This window comes from Diadema antillarum, unplaced genomic scaffold (genome assembly GCF_040938485.1).
Source record: "Diadema antillarum isolate AM-2024a unplaced genomic scaffold, OU_Dant_1.0 seq00001042_RagTag, whole genome shotgun sequence".
In the NCBI taxonomy this organism is placed as follows: Eukaryota; Metazoa; Echinodermata; class Echinoidea; order Diadematoida; family Diadematidae; genus Diadema; species Diadema antillarum.
The window spans coordinates 458,320-478,977 of NW_027271873.1; the positions used below are offsets into that span (position 1 = coordinate 458,320).

At 36.3% G+C, this 20,658-nt stretch overlaps 1 protein-coding gene across 1 annotated transcript in view; it reads left to right on the plus strand.

Annotated features, from left to right (window-relative positions):
- The window catches only part of LOC139743023 (plexin-A4-like), a 36,116-nt gene extending 20,456 nt beyond the window's left edge, over positions 1-15,660 (plus strand). Inside the window, exons 14-28 of the mRNA XM_071653528.1 lie at positions 38-177; positions 1,066-1,187; positions 1,605-1,670; positions 4,663-4,740; positions 6,077-6,143; positions 6,514-6,660; positions 8,383-8,536; positions 8,985-9,085; positions 9,735-9,837; positions 10,102-10,187; positions 10,672-10,779; positions 10,995-11,158; positions 13,733-13,871; positions 14,795-14,929; positions 15,574-15,660. Coding sequence (XP_071509629.1) covers positions 38-177; positions 1,066-1,187; positions 1,605-1,670; positions 4,663-4,740; positions 6,077-6,143; positions 6,514-6,660; positions 8,383-8,536; positions 8,985-9,085; positions 9,735-9,837; positions 10,102-10,187; positions 10,672-10,779; positions 10,995-11,158; positions 13,733-13,871; positions 14,795-14,929; positions 15,574-15,660 — 1,697 coding nt within the window. The remainder of the gene's footprint in view (positions 1-37; positions 178-1,065; positions 1,188-1,604; positions 1,671-4,662; positions 4,741-6,076; positions 6,144-6,513; positions 6,661-8,382; positions 8,537-8,984; positions 9,086-9,734; positions 9,838-10,101; positions 10,188-10,671; positions 10,780-10,994; positions 11,159-13,732; positions 13,872-14,794; positions 14,930-15,573) is intronic.
- The last annotated feature ends 4,998 nt before the right edge of the window (positions 15,661-20,658 follow it).

The window sequence follows — 20,658 nt, forward strand, 5'->3', positions numbered from 1 at the left end:
CTTTTTTTTTTTTTTTGGCAATGACCTACCTTGGCAGTGCCTGATACTACTCTCGAACTGACGGATGTGGACGAAAGAGTCAAGAAGTACGGCATCCCATTCAGATATCACAACCAGTACGTGACAGTCATGTTCTTTGGTGAACTTGGAGTTCGTCCTGAGACATCCGACCCTGAGGTATGAGAGGCATTTTGTGCTCAGGAATTCAGTACAGTTCACTCCCGTTATAACGATCACGGTTGTAACGAAATTCTTGTTACAACGAAGTAAAACGAAGTAAAACTTCAGGTCCCAAAATTATCATCTATATAATGCTTATCCTTATGTACTTTACTGTTTTGCTACAACGAAATTTCGATATGACGTAAGAAACCGCCAGTCCCTAGGGCTGCGTTAGAACGGGAATGCATTGTATATCATAACAATAGAAGGGCTTTTACAGCTTCCACACCAGTGCTCGTAGATTGTTGCGTCATTGCGCTACGTGAACGATGCGTCCGATAAATCTCTTCTTAATTACCCAGTGTTTCAGAAACACAAGAGCTATTTTCTGTTCGTAGCAGTTAATGCTTGTGATATTCGTTATTCCGAAAATGAAATAAGATTTGTTAATCTGAAACTGAAACAAGGTCCTTGAACCCTGAAGTGAAACGAAGATGCGTACTATAACAACCCTTCGGAATTGCGAGCTATAGCCTTATTTCGTTTTCGGATTAACGAACCTTCGGAATTACGAACCTTATTTCGTTTTCGGATCGATGTACTTTTGGAATAACGAACCTTATTTCCTTCCCAAATTAGTGAATTAAAAAAAACCAACAGAACAGTATCCATTAATATATATACCACAAAGCTATAAATTTTGGACGGAATATACATAAGTAAGAACTGTTTAACAAAACAAGGTTCTTTGTAAACTTATGATCCAATAAACACAACAATGTTTATCCTGTGCCATGTTCTGTGCAGCAATTCCCTTAAAGAACATATTCGGTTTGCAGGTCAGCAGCACTGACAGAAAAACAAGAATGGTATACAATCCTCATAAGTCACTTCTTATTGCAGTATATGGACAACCTCGTGGAAGAAAACTTGGTGTGTTTTAATCGATCGCTGAAGAACGAAGAATTCATCGTGGCCTTCATCAAAACTCTTGAAATGAAATGGCAAAACGAACAACGTACAAGGTAGGTCCATCACAAATATGAATTAAAACCGACAATCCTCTAGAGAACAATTTCCAGAAAAACTGTATTTATCAAATGTATGATATCGTATCACCTAATCTGATAAAATTTGGAAATAGAGTGAAAGGAAATGAAATGAATTCAACCAAGTAGAGCATGCAGAACAGTCTCTTGGACGCTGTTGCCGGTATCTTATATGCAACCGTTTATCTTGATTTATTAATCGACTGTTTTTGAGAAAATGTAGAATAATAAATCATTGTTAAATAATGAGGAGGAAGTTCGAATTAGTGCTTAAAGATCAAAATGTTGTAGAAGACAATGTTATGTTATCATATTTTCCTTATTATCTACAATATTAATAATGATTTGATATCATGGCAATGGACTCACTTTTATTATTGATTTCCTTGACAGGGAACTTATTGCATCACTTCTGTCACTAGTCTACGTGAGTGAGGGCAAGAGCATTTATTTCTCAAAGTAAGTGAGAGTACGTTTTAGCAGAGTAGTTCAGGAAACAAACGCAGTCACAAACACTAAGGATAGGTTGGAAGTCACCATGAGTGACTAGTGGATGTCAAAATTTCCTGAGTAGTATAGTTGCAATGATGACTTTCACAGATGCCAAGAGTGTAACAGTCTAACAGTTCTGTAATGTTATCATTTATTCAGATTTTATTTATGCTTTTTCACAAAAGTTGCCCGTGACAACCATGACAACCACAAAACTTGCCGAAGGCTTGCCCTACTTAGCAACAATTAAGTGAATTCCTGCCTATGAGACTTAAAGGACAAGTCCACCTTCATATACATGTGGATTGAGTGAATGCAGCAATATTAGTAGAACACATCAGTGAAAGTTTGGGGAAAATTAGACAATCCGTTCAAAAGTTTTGAATTTTTAAAGTATCTGCGTAGTCACTGCTGGATGAGAAGACTACTACAGTGTATGATGTCATATGCGTACAACCATATAAAGAAAATTAAAAGAGAATTTCACAAAACTTTACTTTTTGAATAGAGTGTAGATTTCTTCGACTTGTTAAGGGTAATATTATTCCCCTTACCTTCTGAAAGAGAGAAGTCAAGTGTTCTTTTGTTATGCGAGAAAAGTGAAAATATGTTGAATTTTCTTTATTCTTTCTTTATACTCATGTGACATTACAAGCTATAGTATGAAAGTCTTCTCATCCAGCCTTGAGTGAGCAGAAAATTCAAAAATTCATAGATTTTGAACGGATTGTCCGATTTTCCTCAAACTCTCAATGATGTGTTCTACTAATATTGCTGCATTCACTCAACATTCATGTCTATGAAGGTGAACTTGTCCTTTAATGAGAGGGAGGAAGTGACTGAAATGCTTTTTCATAGGCTGTAGGAAAAGAAACCTCCATATATCATACAAATGATGCACAGGATAGAGTGCGTTAGTGGAGGCGTATAGCGCACTCGAGGGTATTTACAATTGTGAAACATGCACGAGGCGAAGCCGAGTGCAAGTTGCACTACATTGTAAATACCCGAGAGTGAGCTGCATCCACTAACGCCACGAAATAATCCTGTGCATCATTTGTTTTATAAAATGGGTCGAAAATTCGAAAACTAACAGCATTTTTCAGCATTTTTCACGTACCTTTGTGGGTCAAAACGTCCGAAGATGTTCGTCCCAAACATTTACGCACGTCGCACTCGGAAATCCCGCACATACAGTATAAGTATGATGGGGGGTTGGGTTTCCGGACACTTAAGTTCCCGCATGAAAACTTACTTATTTTACATAGAATATGCACCCTTTACCTCAAAGACTTGATATAGACTCCTCATATAGGCCTACTAGACAACATACTCTGAAAACGGCGTGAGAATTAACCTGCTAAATCGTTGGATTTGCCCTTCAAAGTGACTCCATGTACGCGCCCGGTCCCACAATGCTTGGTCTACTGTACTGTACGTATAAGAGTACACGTACGCCACACATGTTATGCACAAGGGAAGAAAGGCCGGCCGGCCGGCAGCCCGAACTAGAAGTTGTTTACAGGATTGACAGCGCGTATGCATGCAATTCAAAGGAGCCGCCGCGCGCACAGACGATCGGCAATAGGATTTAACACGCAGTGCGATGGGACTAGAATAACCAAAGCACACGTGACTCATTTCAGCGCTTCCTATTGGCTACATTCTTGAACCCATTTTATAATTTATTGTAATGCATTACAGAAACGGTCTATTGCATGACCGAATGAGCTGCCTTCTAAAATGACACAATGTGATTTCAAACAGGCGCAGCTTCTGAGTTTCAAAGCGATGTTTACCGTTTGGTAAATCTTTATACAGTTATGCCTTTACATCTTATTTGACTATGTTCTTTTGTTGTTTTGGAGGTTATGATGTAGGTGATACAGGGTATTTGCTAGTCTGCATCTCCGAATAATGGTGCCAAATCCCTCTACCGCTCTTCAGAAATTAGATAATGTCTTGAAATAGTTTAGATTTACATTAAGTCATAGCAAGGAGGTTTAAGAGGAGGAGTTCCAACTGGCTGTAATTATTCAAACAGTTGTCAGTTTTCTATTGATGTATAAAAGAATTCCACAGGTGCATTGGTGCCTTTGGTGATCGATGTTCGATGCCGCCGCCTTGCTGAGCAATCCGAGGATTAATTTCGTGCGTTAACATAATATTGGCTACATTTTGCTCGTTCATTTATTAAATGAAATTAAATCTGACTTAATTATAAAGCATATAAACAAAAGTAAATCCAGTCCAGGAATACATGGAAAGGTGCAAATGAAAAACTACATCATGCAAAAGTGTTTAAAACTGTACCCTCCTGGAATGCTGGTTTTTATCACTTTTCCACATAATTCCGACAATTAAAGTTGACATGAAATAATCTTCAAGTATAATTCTCTATTAATAGATATATCAGATTAGTGCCCAGGCATGACCAGTCGAGTAATTTTCATTTTTATTTCGTAATTTGCCCAATTTCTATTCGCGCATCCCGTGTCTCTAACATTAACTTATCTTTTATAAGTAGGGATAGCGAAAAGTAATTGCCATCACAAAGACATATCTTCCCTAGAAAGTGACTGGGAATTATGCAATGAGACACGAGTCGATTGTCTTCGTATCTGCGCAGCAGATCCAGTTTGGCACACGCTTCATGATATTTTCGAATGGCGGCATCGAACATGGCTTCAAAGGAAATACGACAGTTGTGACTCCATTCTCTTTAACCTCCTTGGTCACAGCGACAGTCACAGGCACTCTTCCTGAACAGAAATCATGTTAATGCAATGCAAGTATCGCATCCGCTCTCCTTGTGAAAAGATTTTTCGCTGATAGTCATGCAATATGACATTCGCCTCTATCTAGAACACAACACACACGTTAAAGTTAACAGTCTGACACTACTCACTTACTTCTAGGACTAATAACTTTAACTGCTGAATTGTTTTGTTATGATCAGGTTGATTTCTAGGCTGGTTCGTGACAGGGTTGCTGCAACATCGAGGTCTTCGATCGAAATGGACGCGCTGTTTGGCATGTAAGAGTTAAAGAAGAAGGATACCAAAATATATATGTGGCCTGAGTGAATGCAGCAATATTAGAAGAACACATTTACGAAATTTGAGGAAAATAGGACAGTCCGTTCAAAAATATAAGATTTTATATGTTTCGGTGCCACCATCGCTGGATGAGAGGATACAGCAGTTCGTGACGTCACTGCAGGACAAAGATATAATGAAAACTTTTTTTAAAAATCCACAAAATTTCATTTTTATGAAAAGCGCGCATTTCTTTCACTCGTTACTGACAACTGACGTACGTCAACTGTAATATAATTCGCCCTGCTTTATGAAAGAGGTAAGTCAAATGCTTCATTACGCTTGAAAAATAAAATCTTTCTATATATTTTTAACAGATCTTCAGAGACTCCAACCCCAAGCACCTTCTGATCTGGAGATTCTCCCGCCTGAAACCCCCAGCAAACGGGAGACCCAAGTTTATGTGTGCGAAGCGTGAAGTTCCTAGGGTTATAGATGCTCTCTGGTGCTATCTAAGGCTTATTTTTGCAACATATGATAGCAATAAGTAAGAAATCCTTTCCAACTGGAGACATTGAGCCAGGGCGGGAGAAATTAAATCTCAAACGGGAGAACGGGAGATTTTGCAAAAATGGGTTTTCGGCGGGAGATCTCCCGTCGAAAACGGGAGAGTTGGAGTCTCTGGATCTTCTCACCCAGCCTTCTCATTCTCATAGCTTCTCGTCTCATCAGTCTTAATTCTCATCCAGCGATGGCGGCACCGAAACTTAAAAAATCTTAGCTTTTGAAGGGATTTTCCTGAAACTATGCTGATATGTTCTATAAGTATTTCTCCATTCACTCAATCCACATGAATACAATGGGATACAATTCCCATTAAATTGTGTATGGCAGATGTTTTTATTCTTTTTTATAATCTTAATTGTTCCTAAGAATGTTATTAAGCTTTACATGGGTTTTTCTTAATGACGAAAATCAATGAAACCACAGGCTGACTGGGATAAGAAACGCATCTCCTTTTTTTTTTTGTTTAATGATGAATGATGTAGGAATGATATACTTTGATATCATTTCAATTTTCAGCTATCCTACCCTGCGATTATTGTTGTCTTTTCTTTTTAAGCAAAAGACACAACGAAATGGAAACTGAATGTAACCCATGATAAATAGAGATAATAAGAATTGTTCAGATTGCAATAACAATAAATTTTCGATTGGAGTTTTCATTATCCTTTTACCATTGTTTACCAATATGCCCATAACAGACATGACAGAGGGTGTCATCAATATCAACTTCGCTGTACCTTTACTTGTTACATCTTTTGTTTGCAACAGGCCGGAATCCATCGGAGACAAAATGTTGGCTAATTGGTTTGCCTTGTGCATGTTTCCGTACATCAAGGTAATGATATGTAGTCTTTCAAATTATTTCAAAATCTCTATAGTTTGAATAGTCCATAAATGTAAAAAATACCCTTGCAAAATATTTTGCTTGAAACTTTTTTCTTTAAAAAGTTACCCAAGATTGGTGTGAATTTACTTTTTCTGTTGTATAATACAAGTATGTGTGTGTGTGTGTGTGTGTGCGTGTGTGTGTAATTGTTAGGGAAGGGAGAGGGATAATAAATCGATGTGATAATAATGATTCGCGGTTGGGAAGATGATTGAAAAAAAAAGAAAAAGAAAAAGCGTGTGACGGGAAAAGGATATATTTTCATCATTATGCAGTAATATACGAAATCTTTTTTTTTTTGATTTTCTCTCATAAACAGCATCAAATGCTGTACCCGATGTTCATGCTATATCAGGCTTTGAAGTCTCAGTGTGAGAAAGGACCAATCGATGCTACCACTGGAGAAGCATATTTCACTCTGGATTACAATCGCTTGTTCGACCAGGACATTACCTTTCAAGAAGTAGTAATTAGCTATCGACATCAGTGTTACGGCAATGTTACTTAATATCAGATATGCTTCAATTCCATCTTCATTCCCATATACCTCACCTTCAGAACAACGGCTTCAATTTGGTTATTTACCATTTTTTTTTTAAGCTGAGGGTATTGTTTGTTCCTATTGCAGCCACCGCATACCTATATTATTGCAAGCTAGCTCCACATAAATCGCTTTATTTTTGTGAGACCATGGACCCAGGAGACCAATCAGGAATAGGTTATTCTTTGACAATTAGATGAGCAGCACTGTTGGGATCATAAAACAAATCTCTATCTTTCTGGTCGTGAACTATTTAACTTAACCCGCGTGACTAACATATGCTACAGGCCTGGCTGCGCCCAGGGTCACACCACGTCTGTAACAAGCAACCTACAACGACATATAGGCCAGATATTTGCACTACTAACCTCATTTGTACTCAATTGTGTGTATAGGTGCTATACTTCAATAATTTGTCGATTTACAGCAAGAGTACAACAATCTCTCTTCTTTTTTATTATTATGCTTTTTTTGCAAATCTATAGCTCGGGGAAATTTTGTTGGTCTCGTGATCACTTTGTGACAGGCAGTGAAGTCTTTTATTTCTATTACCTCTTCAATAAACTAGAAACACTGTTTACATGCAAAAGGAAAAGAAAAAAAATAAATGACATTTCCATTCCTTAATGACATGAGGGACTTCTGCTTTGTTTCGTTTTGTTTTGTGTTCTCTTATTTTGAAAACTTCGAATACTTCGCATATATTCAACGTTGAAATATAACAAATTAGTTTGTAGCAATCACTAAACATCAACGCCATTGCGCAATAACCCTAAAATGTCCTCACAGGCCTAAGACAGTTAACCAAAGACAATAAACGCCAAACATCCATAATCACACCCACATAATGATAATACGGTATGTCCCCAAAAAATTACAATCTGATGTCGCAGTGATAACTTCCAATATGATCAAAATGTCTTAATGCTACTTCAGGGTCTTAAAATATAAGATCTTAGCTTTATTTTGCAGAAAACCCCATTTGATTTGGTTAAGTGGTCACAGAGAAATGTGGATCATTGTAAAGAATATAATGGGTCTGATTCTTCCAAATTTAGCACATGGATGTTCTTGGAACTGCATAATGTGTGAACACAATGGACAGAACTTGGAGGGAAGGGATTCCTAACATGCTCTGCAAAACTCCTCATTTCTCTTTGACCACTGAAGCAAATCGGATGGGTTGTCTGTAAGATGTGGGTAATAAGTTATAGTTTCATACCCTGAAATTGTATTTGGATTGATTCACTATTTTTAAAGTTATCATCGTGGAGGGTCCCGTTGTAATTTTTTGGCACATACGGTATATCTGTACACAAGGAAACCTAGTACATGTAACTGGAGGTTGTTACTGGTATATTTTGCCTAGAGGAGGGCGGTTTGTGCTCGGGCTAGTCGTAAAACATGATTATATTATTTTGTAACTGTTAACAACGATGTCGCGTGCTGGTCGGGCTAGTAACATTTTGCGAAGCGTGTAGGCATGCTGCGGCATTTATCGTATGGAATAATCTATTACAGGGTGCTAATTTCTTTTGCACAAGGGTGTAAAGCCATTGGGGTGTAATTGACTGAAGGATAATTATACCAGTTGATGTTGTCTGTGGAACAATAGTACTGACATCTTTTTGGCGACTCTTCTTTCAGGTGCTTTTTGTCGTTGATGAGGACGACAATGCCTTCCTTAGCGTAAAAGTGTTAGACGTCGATAGCGTTGGACAGGCAAAACAGAAAATCTTGGATTCTATGTGGAAAGCTGGATTGTGTCTTCTTCCAAGGAATGGAGACGTTCTCGATGTAGGTAGGTCTTCGGGTAATCTTCGACCATTTGCAGTGACTCATACAATACATGGCGATATTGGCGTATTTCTTGTCTACGTGCACTTTAATCACATAGGCCCTACCAGGATGATCTAGCTTTGTGGAAACATACGCATTCTTCAAGGCTTTCGCTCTTTTTTTTTTGTATGCAGAACTTGACTAAGTGTGTCAAAGAAAGACGAAGAAAGTTTAGGTAAATAATTCATTTTATAACTTCCTTACGAACATGAAACAATGGCGAAAGCGAGCTATCGCAAGAATGAGAAAGGAAGTGTGTTGGGTTAAAATGTGAAGCTTGACTAGAAAGTTTTACTATTAAAATCCTGTGTGGAATAAAGTGAAAAACATTGAGTTCCGTTCTGTATCCTCTCTCGGGACTCGATTTCAGTAGAATTTTGTCGTCAGTAATAACTATTTCACTTTCAAAGTCTGGCTGAAAGACGTCGGGACATACCTGATCTTGCGAGACGAAGACGAGGGAATTGACGGTCATGTTTCGGGGAGAATGAATACTGTAAAGACGTACGGGGTAAGCACAAAAGCATTTCGTGATGGCAGGCCAAGCCGTCTTAACGTGTTGGCATCTCATATAGTGTGTTTTAGTTTCCTTCTCATTGACACATCAGGGCAAGACAAAGGACAATCCAATATTCAGTTTATAGTTATAATGACATGTGCGTGATGTTGTAGATACCGATGCAAGAAGGAACTATAGCACGAGCATCGGTTAAATATGCCTCTGAATTTTTAGGGGCGATAATTGTGTTTTCATCTTTAATTTGATTACTAGTATACAGGTACAACTCTATTTCCATCAAATAGTACATAAGACAAAGTGTACATTTTTCAATTCATATCGGTGAAAAGTAATGCACAAGTCATAGAATATAATACAAAATATATGCACGGATAATCATGTAACGAGAAAGCAATGCACACTTGGCAATGGTAGCAACGAGTAAATAAAGTGATGGAAAAGAGTGATCTACTTGCATTGACATAAGGAATGCCAGATACATCATGAAAACATGTTCAAGATGCCTATGAATATTTCCATTCTATATGTTGTCTTTCTTATGACTAACATAAATAGTTTGATTATGTGCGTATCGCATCTTAGATCAAGTGCAGTACTATCGAGAAAATCTCATCAGAACATCGCATTTCTCTTTTACAAGTTGGATCATGGATGTCGAATTACCATCAGACCAAAGGGCGAGGCTAAGACTGATTCCAGTGGATATTTGCAACTTGTTTCCTCCGGTATTTTGTCAAATAAATGTAAGATTAGCGTTCTCTACCTTGTTCACTTTCATGTAGTCAATTTATGAAAGTATTTATCATAAAATTCGTAAACATATCGATTTCATCAGATCAGCATGAACCGAAAGTTAACATCCATCATGATCAATTTATTTGATCCTTGAAAGTGATTCTTTTGATGAATAATATAATCTTGACTTATTTTGATTCTTGCTTCCAGTCGACTGTAAATACTCTCAAATTCTCACGCAAGGTCTGTTTCATTTTCCCTTTATCTCTCAGACGAAAATTCAACAGCAAATAAGACTTCAACTACCCCTGACACGTCGGCCCCAAAACAGAGCAAACCCGGAGCAACGCACCTAAAGGCAAGGGGTTCACATTCTTCCGGTGTGACTAATTGAACATTTAATTTCCGTAAAGCTTTATGATGGTCACGATGCAAAGTCACATCAAGATATATTGTTCGCTTTAACTTCAACTTCATCTTGGAACGTATCAACATATTTCTCCTTGGGTCTCGGATACACAGGGAAGTTTGTGGCGCATAAATCTTGTTGTAGTATAATTAAGTAAATTTTAGTAGCCATTGCCGGAATGACAAATTGAATGTAACTTTAGATAAATTTGTTACTTTGTGTGATATAATGTCTCACCTAACTAAGGAGAGAGATTAAAAGAAAATAACGGATGAAATCATTCCCTGTTGGTGAAAACAGCGTTGTAAAAAATACAGTTTCTTGTTTTCTTTTTCACAAGAGTATATCAATACACACATTTGCTTTAAACAACATTGTAAAGTTGAGGTTACGTCGTGGAAGTTGCAATTAAATGATTATCTGTCATTAAAAGGAATCCCCACAGCTGAAGATGGATGACACTGCGACTCCAGTCAACCTCACACAGGGGCACGCTGGGCTGGATAGAGATCTCGCTATACCCCACATGCTGACTACAAAGGTACTCCTTTTATACACGTGTATGTTCATGTTCGTAGTTTACCCAGTTACTGATGTGATTTTGTCATAATTTGTGATAGCCGTACAATTTACAGAATTGTGATCACTCTTTTCACTATTATTCCTGTCATTGTAATTATCATCATCATTGCTTCAAAGAATAATAATTACCTCAAAGAATGAAAAAGATTAATGAGAAATTCTCGCCCATCACAGGCTGCGGTCAGTCCATACATGACGAACATTTTGGAATCGATGTTTAAGTTCCCACAAAAATATGCGCTTCCGGTCAAACATCTCTTCGACACCTTTGACGAGCTTGCAAGAGAATATGCAGTTGGCGCGAAAAACGGCATGGCAGAAAGATGGAAAAGAAATTGGTAATGAAAACGTTAACAGTGTGTATAACAAGACATAATATATATCAAATTCTTTATTATTGCTACCCTGCATGGCACACCCAGCGGTGACATGGGTTGCTCTTAAAGTAACTTTAGGGTATGCATTTGGGTCAACTTCCTTTTCATTGAAAGTGTACGTAAAAAAACCCTACAGAAATTAAAGGAGACCTCCGGATGATTTTCAGATTTTTACATTTGAACAAATATGAATTAGTTATACTGGGCATGCTGGGTACAGAGTTTCAGAATTTATAATGATTGGGATGAAGAATAAGAATGTTTTCGAAATTTATAACAAATTGCAATGAACAAGGATGATGACATGGCAGCCTCACCGTAAGAAGCATGAGCTGGGGCTCAAGGAAGCAGAACAAAGGAAGAAGGCATGCAAAGCTTATACAAAGGTGAACTTGCAAGCAAGCGGTATTGTAGAATGACACTGCTACATTTCTGAAATATGTGAGGCTCCTATCATGCCTATATGTCATCATCTTTGTTCAGTGTATTTTGTTTAAGGTTTTTCAAAGTACTGTTTCTTTCCTCAAGAACCACAATAAATTCCACAAATCTGTACATGAAGCTGTTGATTTATGTACTACATGATGTTGAATTATGAAAATCGTCCGGAATGCCCCTTTAAACCAACAGTGAGGCATTACTTTGCATGCTTTCATTGATTGTATGATCAAGTACGTCCGATCTTAATTTGTCGATCTACTGTTTGTTGTTTTTACATAGTCGGTGCCATGGAGTTTTAGATCCTTTCTTTTCTTCCACACGTACACACTAAGAAGTACGGGTTAAAACTTGAACCCCAAAATTGTCGCTATACAACCACCCTAAAGGGTGCAAAATTGCACCCCAATAATACGCTGAATTTTGAACCTGCAGGGGGTGCGAATTTGCGCCCTCAGTTTTGTGCTAATCAAGGGTGCAAATATGCACCATAAACATTAATACATTGCGAATTGAAAATTTGGACCACGACTACCAAGGTTTTACTCGTAAGATCAAACTTATACTCTGATGGATATGTCTGCAACTTTGTAGGTACGAATATAAATATTAAGAGATTTAATTTTCTACTTGCATGATAAAAGGTGCAATTGTGCACCACAGGGTACTGCTATAGAGACAAATAGGGTGCAAATTTGAACCTTTATTTTTTAGTGTGTAAAGGGCAACTCACTGTACATGTATGGGCTCTCATCTTCAAAACCCTTTTTCCTTGTGACTTCAATTCAATTCAACGCAGTTCGTTCTATCTTCTATTCCTGGAAATTTTTGTTGTTTGCATGCATACACACTACATCGGTACATACATAGAATGCATACATACAGAGCACATATAACATAGATACATAGATATGATATACAAGAGATATACGTGTACAACAATAAAATATCGAAATCATTGTCAGAGACACGTATATCAGTGGAGGAAATATTACTCTGTAAAAATTGTATAAGTCAAAATTGCGTTGGGTGTGATGTGCGTGTATGTAGGTGTACTACATCAGGTAAAGTTCATCAACCATATCATGTTGACTTTGGAACTTGTCAAACTTCACATAAATTAAAACTTGGCCGGCAAGTACACCACAGAGTACAGTGCTTTGATATCAATTTAATTTGATTCAATTCAATGCAAATGATTTTATTTCCATATAAAGTAATACAAAGTAATATACATAACGCTTTACATGAGTACATACCAACATCAAAAGGAACTTTCAATCACGTAATTTTCAACAGAACATGAATACAATTATCATAATGATATCCACTCTGATTTGGATAAATAAACAAGTAAGCAATGCAATCTTAATTTATAACTTTACATGGAAAAGAGGAATTCACAAGAAAAGCATAGCTTGTAAAATTTGTGAATTACTCTAGAAGGTGAGGGCATCTCAAGATCCGTCAAGGGCAAGTACCAGGGCAAGTTTATTGACCTTTAGACTTTCGGCCTTGTCGGACTCCACCCATATTCAAACTTGATTGACATTCATAGGGACTGTACCTGTGGTGCGAGCTTGGTGGTCATAGTTCACCGCTGTAGAAAGTTATTGAGAGTACACCAAATTGTTGATGCCGCCACCTACGACGGAGACGACGACGAAAAAGTGACTCATTACTATTCTTGTATAACATTCGATATTCATGAATTACATAATTATCAACTTATAAGTTAGTATATCAGCCTTCAGAGTTTTACAATAGGTCAATAATCTTACTTATAGATATTTCGTTGGATTTGTTTTAGTGACATTTCACATTTGACGGCTGGTAACAATGTTAAAATATCATGGCATTCACCATGTTATGTTATAGGGAAAAAAACAACCTTTAGTGGATGATCACCTTGATTTGATTTGATTTGATTTGTCTATTCTCTGTTTGGCACAATTCCACTCCCCCCCCCCCTGCAATATCATCAAATATGCCTTCGATAACTGTCAGAGCCAAACAGTGTTTTCAGAATTCTATAGTATCGTGCATACTTACATTTCATGTGTTTCAATTTCAAACGTTCTTCATGATTCCCTCCAGCTTGAGACATTTCTGGGTGCGGCTTCTCTCCAGCATCCCTTCTCTGTTCGACATGCCGAGGTCAGGCCCAGCGGACCAATGCCTGAACGTGCTCGTTGATGCCATCTACCACGCCACGAGAGACGAGCCCCCTCCAGAGGTTCGTCTGCCTTGGTGCCTCTATGTTTGTTACGGCAACTCTAAGTTGTGTTGCTAATGCTAAAGAAGAAAAGGGTTTTCCTGGGGGTCTTGAAATGATCATCCTGATAATTCTGAAATTTACCATGAAATTAAAATGAAGATTTGTCCTCATTTGGATATTGCACACTTAACTGGTAACGTAAAAGATATCGAAAATGGTAGTATACAAGTAATCAAACAATATCATAGAGTACTAAAGACTTTCACAGTAGAATAATTCATGGCATTGGCGACTAAAAAAATGGAATATAAACATCATGAACGGAGGTGAAAAAAAATCATTACACCATGATTGTAACGGATAGTGCTCAACTGCTTAAGTTCTCCGGAAAATGTTCACCAGCGGGTTAGGTTTTTTTGGTGAATTTGCGTGTTACCTATGTGCCATTGCTACGTTACACACGAATTGCTTATCAGAGTTTGAAGAAAGTTTCGAGGGTGTTCTGAAATTGACTAAGAAATAATTGATAAGTTTTAGTTCACGATCTCCTTCACCGTCTTGACCCAAGATTTTTCTAAATAATGGAATGATCGTCATTACGCAATAGGGGACTTTCATGGTTTTCCAACACGGCTCCTAAAAAATCCCAAGATGTGTGGTTAAAAAAAAAAAGAAATCGGGGGACCTCATCGAAAATTTTGTGACGACTAAAAATTTGATCCGAATCCTAACAATACTCTAAATCTTGCGACCTAGAATGATAAAATTAACATGTTTAGTACTGTTCGTAAAAATATAACACATGTAGGGCCTGCTATGGATGCGAGACGTTTGGCTGAACTGCATGTAGGGGAGGTTTGTGCTCTTCAAGCTCCATTATTTATTCACTTGTAACAGTTCTATATACTTATTCATACTCTGTACCATCTCATAATCATCAGACTTCAAAGCAACAACCTTACTTCGGGGATTACTCACTCCAAACACGTATGGTGGCCTGCTTTTGCAACGACGTGGCAGGTCTTCCCAGAGTACGCCAAACAAAATTGTTCAGTGCTTGCGCCACGGTAACAAAGGTATTCAAACTTTGAAACCTCGATGAGTTCAAGTTCAAGTTCAAATTCAATCTATTTCATACTTCTCATATATCAATATTACATCAAAAGTAATAGCGCAAGTTCTTGTACCTCGTCAATAATATACAAGCAAACAAAAATATACATACATCATATACACAGTGCACGATTATAGGCCTAACGATAACTAGCCGAAATCGAAATCGGGTTGTACAAAGAGAAGAATGACGGGACCTATATGAACAATGAAAGCAAGCTTGTTTGACTCTATAAGCCCCTAACACTCAGTGTTTGTGAAGGAAAAAAAGGAGAATAGATAGAATTCAGACCAGGTGATTTAATGACACCAAATAAGGGAATGATTTCGAATTGATAGTGTCTCTTCGTGGATACATAATATTTCCTGGGGGATTCATAAAAGTTGTTTCTTTCAATGTTTTCTTCAACGCCGAGCGTTTAAAGCTGGTACAGAGTAAATAAGTAAAAACAGATAAAATCGATGATAAATAAGGGTATACATGACAACAAAATATAACATGCATTCCGCATCTACTCTGACTAAACTCTAAATGTACTAAATTTGGTTCAAATGAACTGATATTAATGCCGTAGTATTGTAACTGTACACTTCTCGTATGAAACAGGAGTTCCGAGGGCACTTCAGCCTCCACGCCTCACTGCTGCAGCTCTTCAACCTGACCAAACACGACCTACAAGACATGATTCAGTGACCACATGAGAGGCCTGGTGTTTGGCTAATACATCGTCGACAAGACATGTTAGGATAGTATAGTTTGGGTGAGATGGAGATTCAGGTTTAAACTTTTTGCGAGATAATAGATTCAATTCAATTCAATAGTTTATTTATTTCTATCAAAAAAGAAAAAGAAAAAGAGAACATGATTAATCAGAACCCATCTTTATGAAGTATTAAAGCGCATACAATTCTCATTTCATTTCATTTCATTTCATTTCATTTATTTATTTCAGCAGACATACTTTTTTTTCAAAACATATACACATGTAAATGAAACAAATATGCAAAATACAATTAGATGAGACAAATCAGAGCAAAAGTAAAAAAAAAGAAAAAAAAAGTAAAAGAAATATTTACAGAAAAGAAAGTAATACATGCTCGGTTTAATTGAAAAAAAATCTAAAGGGAATTCAAAGCTTATTTGATGAAAATCGGTTTTGAAATGGCGAAAATATAAAAAAATAAAACAAAGCGGTTCTATTATATCAAAAGGTGGATCCCACCTTTTGTTAGGACAAATTTGGTTTTTTTAAATATCTTTGCAATTTCAAAACCGATTTCATCAAATAAGCTTTGAATTCCTCCTCGAATTGTTTGCTCTTTAATATTTCATAAAAGCGGTTTCTGCTTATCTCGCAACAACTTTTAACGTGAATACCTATCTCAACTAAAATTGTACCATCGCTTTGATACAATTTGTCCGAGACAAGAATTATCCTCTCGATATCTCTATGATGTATTAAATGTAAATCAATTTAAACATGTGGATTCGTACCTGGCAATGTCAGGGTGATGATAATTGCAAGGACATCGTACTACATCAGTTAAGAGGGTTGTATACAGGAAGACTAATCACCAAAAGACGCAGTATAGTAGCATCCACTAGCAGTATATCATTTTCAGTCCTTCCGTCAAGCGCTGGTAATATTCATGCCATAAAGGTTGAACTCACGCGGGATGCTCACTTCTTGATGCACCAGCATCTCCTTAGATAGGAATATGTAAATACTTCATGTTGTATTTTGCCTCTTTATCACCAGCATGCATCTTTATGCAATCAAGGTGCTTTTAAACACTGTTGCGTGAAAGAGAGCAATCTTAGAATGCCTTTGTCGTGAATGTATACGTATTTGCTGAGTAATCATTAAGTAACAAAAATTGCTGGTGGTGGTTATGAAATCTGTATGAAAGGTAACTAAAGGGGATTTTATTCTGAATGTAATGTGCTATCTTTATAAACTCAGCAAAAAAAAAGAAAGTAAACACTTTTTCGAGGTCATATTTTTTCTAGAAGATTTCGATGAAAATCAATGTATCATATACCATATTAAAGATAATTTAATTGGCTATTAAGCTCATAGGTTAATCAAAAATAAAACTTTACGCATGAGTGAGCACATTCGTTTTTGTCCTCCAAGGCACAAAATTAAAAATTGCAAAAATTGACATGTTTTCATTCATTCGCAAATGCCCTTCACGATAACATTGACAACAAAAGACCAGTTTAACACAATGAGAGACATGAATGAAATAGGAAAAATAAATTTTTGTTCTCTTTATTTGTTTATTACCTCTAAGAAAAACAAAGTGGGAAACTAAAGGGGAAAAATAAGAATTTTCTGTCAAGTCAAACTTCAAATGACATAGGAAATAAAAAGCATAAAGATGATTAAATGAGCGGAATTTCTTTATTTATTTCTTTTAATCTAGTGATTTAAAATCCATGTGACAATTTCAAGAACCAAACATTATTTACAATTTCCTAATTTGAAAAAAAAGCCCAAATTTCTGCCATTTTTGTTAATTGTTACTTCTTCTCTTATTTCATTTGAATTTAGACTTGACAGAAGCGTTATTTTCCTCCATTATTTTTAGCCTTCATTGGTCATTTGGGCTTTAAAGATATCATAGAGATCAAAGGTTTGTTTTTGAAACTTAATTCATGTTTCTTTTTGCGTGAAATTTGTTGTTTGTTCTTATTGTTCTATGGGAGAGCACATACGCATGAATGACAACTTGTTCAGTTTTGCAATTTTTACTTTTGTGCCCCGGAAGAGAAAAACAATGGTGCTCACTCATGCGTTAGATTTCCCTTTTTATTGACCTACCAGGTCGATAGCCAACTAAATTACCTTCAATATGGTATACAATACATTAGCTTTCAGCAAAATATTCTATGAGAAATCCAAACTTGAAAAAGCGTTTACTTTCTTTTTTTGCTGAGAGTATATATATATATATATATATATATATATATATATATATATATATACTGGCATCAAAAGACTTAACCACAACATGGCGGGCGGTGCAAGAACAGTAAATCTATTGACAGCAAATCTTGCACATTAGTAGACGTGGCTGGTGTTGGGTAGCACCCCTTTAATCATCGAGCTTTCGGGCGAAAAGCCCTTCTTCAGGATCTATACAGTCAATGACAACAACGTATAAATAAAATCAACCTAGGTATAAAATCATACTAAACTCAACTAGCCTCATATACTATACATTTCAAAATATACTCAACATAAAACATACCTCAATTCAGCGCATTTTATAACAAAAAACAAATCAACATACTATTACTAAATACAATCGCAAAACAAAACTTACTGTGTTGGTGCTGAGTGTGGTCTTGTAGTGTTGTCTGTGTGAAGATTGTGGTCGGGTGTATCTTATACGTATTTGTGTATATGGGGGGGGGGGGGCGTCCTGTACTAAGGCTCGTTCTCAATAATCAATCAAAAACTACCAATACTCAAAAATTTTCACCATCCAACAATACAGAAAAACTTCCAAATTACCATTACAATTTCTACATATTAATACACCTCTTGTAATACATACAAACATACATATCCGCATACATAATATAATTTATACACATGAATCTATTTATCCAAATACTTACATACTTACAACCACGTTACTTTAACTACAGTTCAACTTTCCCAAAATACATATATCATTATTACATTACCTATTATATATCTACCTACATTTACATCAATCACTAATTCTATCTAACTAAAAATTATTCTAACCTTCTCAAACAATAACATATTTATCATATACTAACATTCAGTTAATCTAACAAATATTGTAATAATCTAAAAAATAACATATTTATATACACTAACATTCAATTAAACTCTTCTCATCTATCTCTATATAATACACCCTCATACATCTATTCAATACTTTCCCATAATTCAAGTAATCAACTGCAAAACATAATATATATACAAACATACATACATACTTACATTTATTTCTACAATTACTCATGTAGGTAGATACCCGACCACAATCTTCACACAGACAACACTACAAGACCACACTCAGCACCAACACAGTAAGTTTTGTTTTGCCATTGTATTTAGTAATAGTATGTTGATTTGTTTTTTGTTATAAAATGCGCTGAATTGAGGTATGTTTTATGTTGAGTATATTTTGAAATGTATAGTATATGAGGCTAGTTGAGTTTAGTATGATTTTATACCTAGGTTGATTTTATTTATACGTTGTTGTCATTGACTGTATAGATCCTGAAGAAGGGCTTTTCGCCCGAAAGCTCGATGATTAAAGGGGTGCTACCCAACACCAGCCACGTCTACTAATGTGCAAGATTTGCTGTCAATATATATATATATATATATATATATATATATATAGAGAGAGAGAGAGAGAGAGAGAGAGAGAGAGAGAGATCTCGAGTTCCTTTATGCACGTTCCAACAACATTAACACCTAAACTAGAATAACTGTTCAAAAAAACTGAAATGACCATATTTTGTTGTGCGATCTAACTTGAAATAAAATGAAATAAAATTGATATGAAAAGAAGTTTATTTACCAAACAAACATTGTCAACATAGTCAAAACAGTCAATAGTTAAAGTACAATTTTGTCAAAAAAGAACCGGCAATAGCGTGCAGGCTAGTCGAGGCCAGTCCTTTCAATAATATGCTCAGTAGATTATAGAACGTATTTACAATATTCACAGAAGCAATGATATAGTACATATTTACAGGTTTTCATATAGAGGATCATTTCTACACTATTTGATAAGAGATACTTTCGTAATGATTTCCAGAAAGCGTTACGGGTGTTCATCTTTTTTACATCCTGTGGAAATCCTCTCCAAACTACACTGCCCGCATATGACATGGAGCGTTTACCAGTTTCAGATCTGATTTTTGTTGGTTTATGATTTATTTTTTTAAACCTTATTTCATAATCATGCTCAATTTTAAGACAGAAATCGGCAACATCGTGCGGTAAGGTATGATGGATTAGGTCAAACATTACAGTTCCAATTACGAATTGGTATATAGTCTATAAACTTCAGTCAACGTGCATAGGTAGCGCTATGCAACACTGCAACACCCTTGACAACAGTCTGACATTTTGATATGCGTCACACAGATACTGCAACAACACAACATTGATAATGTTAATAGAATTATATTTATGGACCTGCTTTGGGATGTAGAATACAATGTAACATTAAAGCTGGATGAAGAGCTAATGACTCTTTGTTTATGTACGCACGTATGCAAAGACTTATTTTTTTTTCTTTTTAACTCGGGGAACTTGCTAATTGTACAAGCACTGCTTTTTGTGAAAGTTCCCTCCATATCCACCCATATTCCTTTATACTAGCGAGGGCTATTTAAACTCACGGTGAATTCATGATGATCAACTACTAGTATGTAAATCACGTGTATCTATATGTGTTTGTAGGTGCAGCTGTACATGTACTATCATGACTGTACTTTTGTATTGTTATTGTTTGCATTTGTGTCAGTGTTTCATGGCATTTCACCTTGTACACGTTGTACAAATCGATTATGCTACTTTTCAATTATTTTGTATCATTTGGATATGGAAAAAAATAAAAGAAATGAAACGAAACAGACCCTCCTAATCTCCTATGGTACAATAGTTAACGAATCATGTATGCCTCGACA